Here is a 4,879-nt window from a genome sequence, read left to right as displayed (position 1 = left end):
GGCGGGGCCAGGGATGGGGCGGGGCCAGGGATGGGGCGGGGCCAGGAACAGCCCTCTTTTTCCAGGACTGGGGCTGGGCCGGGAAGGACCCAGCCTAAGGGAAGGCTGGAGGCAGGCTGCCTGGGGTCCCAACTCCACTGTGCCAAGCTGTGTGATGGCAGCAGACTGCTCGGCCTTTCTGTGTGCCCGTTTCCTCTATAAAATGAGAGTGCGATAGTTCCTGCCTCAGAAGGTAGTTGCAAGAATGAAATGAAATGTCCTTGTAAAGTGCCCAGAACTGTGCCTGGACATAGCAGGTGTTTGCTAAGGAAAACCAGGCGGCCTCCCCGCAGCCCAACCTCCAGCTGTCCCTGCCCCGCTGGGCCGAGCCCACCCCCGTTGCCAGCTGACCCAGCTGACGGTCGGGTGGCTGCCTTCACAGGAGACCTCAGGCCGGCTTCTCTGAAGGTGGGGGCCACTCCCTGGAACCACATCCTCACCTTGTACAAGCAGTTTCAGAAACTGGCCATGGCCAAGGTCTGTGGGGCCGAGCTGGGGCCGCCCGGGGGAGGCCGGGTGGGGCCCAGGAGTGGGAGCAGTCCTGCCTTCACCTCCCGGAGCTGCTCCGGCTGCTTCCTGTTTCATGTGGAGGTGGGGCTGCGGGCTGGGGCCCTTCTCACCTGCTCAGTGACCCGAAACACCCTCAGCTGCCTCTCGAGGAAGACTTAACCGACGAGGAGGAAGGGGAGGAAGAGGAAATGGAGGAAGAGGACAGCTCATTCAAGCTCTGCGTCCCGGTCCCCCTCCAGTCGCCACTGCATAAGACATTTAGGCCAATCGAAACAGTGGGTAAGTGGGGTGCCCCACCTCCCCTCCCCACACGCCCCAGGCAGTCCCGTTTTCTATGGGCTCATGGGTGCGATGCCAGCTCTGACCACCAGGTGGTGTCATAGGACCTAAGATGGCCACCCGGGAAGTTGGCCAGAGAGTGGCTGGGCGGGAGCTCGCTCCTCTAGGTAGAGTCCTCCTCCCTTGGGGTGTGCAGACCGCGAGGTGAAGGTTGTGACCGGGCTGGGGCTCCCCGGCACCAGCCCTCCCCTCCCGGAATTCCGTTCAGTGGCCACCTCCAGCTCTGGTTTTCCCATCAGGTGGGCACTGCTGTGACAGGGCCCCAGAGGGTGCCCCTGAGGGCAGATGAGAGAGGGGGCAGGTGATAATACAAAGTCATTGCTAACCTTTACATAATCATTTCTATGGGCCATCTCCTCTTCTAAGCGCTTTTCACAAAACAATGTATTGGATTCTGAGGTAGGTCTTGTACTCGCCACTTCACGGCGGAGAAGCTAGGCACAGAGAGGTTAAGTAACGCACCCAAGATCACAGAGCTGGAAGTGGCAGGGCTGGGACTTGAGCCCAGGTAGTTGGGATGGTTCCAGATCCATGCTCTTGTGTTGGTGGCTGGAGGGGAGTAGATGTGTGCCCTCGCATGGTCTCCCAGGAGGTGAGCAGACTCACACTCATGCTTGCCGGAGGGAGCCCATGGAAGCGAGTTTCTTGGGGAGGCGGTGTCCGGCTGGCTCCGGGGAGTGGGTGAGGAAAGCGCTATGGCTGGGTGACCGGGGACTGCGTGGGGCCAGGATGGCCGCCAGAGCCGCCTCTTCCTTTGGACTCCAGCAGTTTGCTCCAGCCCACTCCTGCCTGTCCCTTGCCCATCTCTCTGGCTCTCAGGTTTCGTGGAGTCAGAGTTAAAGAAGTTTCTGGAAGCACAGCAGGAGTCCCGCCTCCGCCTCCGGAAGATGCGCAGCCTTGAGGGCCTGGAGCCACTGGTCCCGTCAGAGATCACCCTGGAGAGCATTCTGGGTGACCAGGTATGCCACACTGCCCGAGGACACTGGCGAAAGCGGATGGGAGGCCTCCCATGGCCCTGGCCCAGGCTCCAGCCCCCCACTGCCTGGGTGGGAGGGGGCATGATCCCTTCTTGGTGGTGTTTCTGAGAGTCCGACCCTGACCCCTGCACACACACACTTCCCCACCAGTCTCTCTTGTCTCTCATTTGACCCAGAGTCCAAATCTCCACTTTTTTAAATTATTATATTTTTATTGATTTCAGAGAGAGGGAAAGAAACATCCATGATGAGAGAGAATCACCAATTGGCTGCCTCCTGCACACCCCCTACTGGGGAGTGGATGAAGAAAGTGGGCATATGCCCTGATGGGGAACCAAACCATGACCTCTTGGTTTCTGGGTTGGTGCTCAACCACTGAGCCACACAGGCTGGGCTATGGCTAGGGTGACCAGGGACTGCACAGGGCTAACCTGCAGGTGCCCTGGCCGGAATCGAACCTGGGACCCTTCAGTTCACAGGCCGACGCTCTGTCCGCTGAGCCAAACCGGCCAGGACCAAATGTCCACTCTTGAGGCTTAAGTTTGCCATCCACTTGCTTGTGGCCTTGGGCAGGTCCTTTTCCCTCTGTGAGCCTCAGTTTCCTTATCTGAACACGAGGGACTTGTCTAGTGGCTCTAAGCTTTTAGCACATCTGTCACTCACAGGCTGTTGCTCATTTTCTATTTCTCTCCCTGCACATGCCTGACCCCACAAACACACACAGGTGCGGACAGTGACTCCGCTGGTCACACCACAGACCACCGCTGCCCTCCCTGGACATCAGCCTAAGCATTCGGCCTGGGGCGCATTGATGGCTCTGCTGTGGAAAGATGAGTTGGGGTCATTTCTGCTTAATTTCTATTCATTCATCAGCTCATCCTTCCACTCAGTGGACACATGCCCCTGTCTGTGTGGTTTACCAAAGGAAAGAGCAGAGGGTTGGGCCCTGGCCGGGCAGCTCAGCTGGTTAGCACATCCTCCTGATAAAACAAGGTTTCGAGTTCAATCCCCGGTCAGGGCACCTACAAGAATCAACCAATGGATGCATCAATGAGTGGAAAAACAAATTGACTGCCCCCCTCTCTCCTCTCCTATCTGTCTAAAAATCAATTGAGCCGAAACCGGTTTGGCTCAGTGGATGGAGTGTCGGCCTAAAATATATTTTAAAAATAAAAAATAAATAAAAATCAATTGAAAAAAAGGAAGGAAGGAAGAGCGAGCAGTGGGCTGGGAGGCGGGTCTCCAGGCCTCTGCCCGTGAGGGGGCTGTTGGCGATGTAGAGTGTACGTGTCACCTGCACAGGGCCCTCAGGGTTAGGGCTCTGGCTACAGGAGCACAGGCCTGCAGGCGCCCAGGGCAGCCTTCTCATTGTCCTGCGGCTGTGGTGCCTCACAGGCACCCCTCTGAGCTCTGGGGGCAGGGCTGAGCAACCACTCCCAACCCACCCTAGACGGCAGGTCAGCTTGGCAGGGCCCCTCGCCTTTGCCTTTTTCCTCTTCCTCCTCCCCCACCCCCCAGGACCACCCCTGAGCCTGCCTGCCCCTGCCCAGGGCTCACAGTCCTGGGGTGGCCTGAGCAGCATTGGAGGGGCCTGGGAGTATCTGGGGGGCGTGGCAAGTGGGGGCCCAGCTCAGCCTTCACTCTGGGGACACAGCTGCCTCCGGATAGCTTCCTCTCGTGGGTGTTCAGAGGTCTGTCCCCATCACCACCCCACGCCCTTCTCATCCCTCAGGGACACCAAGTGGGGGGGCGCGGGGGGAAGGGGAGCTGCCCCCAACCTTTGGGGAGTGCTGGGGCCCCAGGAGAGGGGTGCTGAGGCGGCTGAGGGAAGGGTGCGGAGCCCCCTTGGTGTGGTGTCCACCACAGAGGTGAGGACAGGAGGGCCGGCTGGGTGCTGGACTCCTGGGGTTTTGAAGGAACAACCCCCTCCCCTGGAGTTGGAGGGAGAGGGGAGCCTAGATGCTGAGGCCTCTTCCTCCCGCCCGCTCTGCCCCCAGGGCCTGCTGCTCCAGGAGATGGATGCCCTGGGAAACTGGCCTCCACACTTGCCTCCGAGGGAGTGAGGGGTGCCGGCGAGTCTGCCCCACCGGCCCGGACGGACCTGCACAGGGAGGCAGCCCCCCTCCTTCGGAAACAGCCCAGGAGCTTGGGGCCGGGTCCCGGGATAAACGGTGCCCATGGTCTGCAGGGCGGCTGCCAGCAGGCTGTCCCACAGACGGACGTGGGCTGGGAGGCTATGAATAAAGCCCAGTTTGACTCCGGCCCGCTTGGTTGACTGTGGACCCTGCTGCTCACCGGCACTGGAGCCAGCTCAGCCGTCAGGGGGGGCTGGTGGGGGGGTCAGTCTAGTCCCCAGTCTGTGCCTGCGGGCCGCAGCGCCCTGGGCTCCGGGGGCAGGTGCAGCGCGTGTCTGGGTGTCTGGGCAGGAGGTCTGTGCACCTGGCAGGGGTGGGAAGGACCCTGGCCCAGGCCTGCCCAGTCTGCACGTCCCTGACGTCCCTCCCGCCCCAGTTCCCAGGCCGGCCTTGCGGCCTCACAGGGAGGATCCGGGAATTCTCCAGCAGGAAGTTCCTGCCCCGCCAGCACAGGGACAAAGCCAGGAAAGCAGGCCTGGGCCGTGGGGCCTGCCTCGGAGCTGGGCTGGGCAGGTGGAGGTCCCTGGGGTCGATACAGAGCGCCCCTCCCGCTGCCCCCGGTGGCAGCCCACTGCCAGGCGCAGCACCAGCCAGGGCAGGAGGCCCAGACGTCCAGGAGGCCCGGCCCTCCGCCCAGCAGCGAGGGTGGGCGGGAGCTGGAGGCTCACCTCATCCGGGATCTGCTTTGGACACCAGGAGGTGCTGTTGTCTGGAGGTGCTGGTGGCTCCCGGTAGGACCAGGGTCCCTTCCCTTCCGTGGTCCAAGGCTCCGAGGAGAGAGAGAGAGAGAGAGAGAGCACTCACATTGTCCCCAGCTCTTCTTATGTAGAGAGAGAGAGAGAGAGAGAGAGAAGGAGAGCACTCACAATGCCCGCAGCT

At 61.1% G+C, this 4,879-nt stretch overlaps 1 protein-coding gene across 2 annotated transcripts; it reads left to right on the top strand.

Moving 5' to 3' along the window:
• The first annotated feature begins 76 nt into the window (after positions 1-76).
• Positions 77-4,126, top strand: LOC102754271 (putative gametogenetin-binding protein 1). 2 transcript variants are annotated; one of them, XM_006769133.2, is made up of 5 exons: positions 77-232; positions 422-516; positions 687-828; positions 1,708-1,847; positions 3,863-4,126. In XM_006769133.2, the coding sequence occupies exons 2-5, from the start codon at positions 508-510 to the stop codon at positions 3,926-3,928; spliced, it is 357 nt and encodes a 118-aa protein (XP_006769196.1). In that variant the 5' UTR covers positions 77-232; positions 422-507; the 3' UTR covers positions 3,929-4,126. The 2 variants fall into 2 exon arrangements, with proteins under 2 accessions (XP_006769196.1, XP_015422954.1); XM_015567468.1 differs by having other exon boundaries at positions 77-516.
• Positions 4,127-4,879: the final 753 nt, after the last annotated feature.

This window comes from Myotis davidii, unplaced genomic scaffold (genome assembly GCF_000327345.1).
Source record: "Myotis davidii unplaced genomic scaffold, ASM32734v1 scaffold4, whole genome shotgun sequence".
Classification (NCBI taxonomy): Eukaryota; Metazoa; Chordata; class Mammalia; order Chiroptera; family Vespertilionidae; genus Myotis; species Myotis davidii.
Note: the sequence above shows the minus strand (reverse complement) of the source record. Positions and strands in the feature narration are given on the sequence as shown.

Bases quoted from the DNA above. Each gene is read 5' to 3' on its own strand.
- LOC102754271 (XM_015567468.1), top strand. From the start codon at position 250: ATGAAATGTCCTTGTAAAGTGCCCAGAACTGTGCCTGGACATAGCAGG. The intron at 517-686 runs GTCTGTGGGGCC...AAACACCCTCAG, and splicing joins AGAAACTGGCCATGGCCAAG to CTGCCTCTCGAGGAAGACTT. The intron at 829-1,707 runs GTAAGTGGGGTG...TCTGGCTCTCAG, and splicing joins TAGGCCAATCGAAACAGTGG to GTTTCGTGGAGTCAGAGTTA.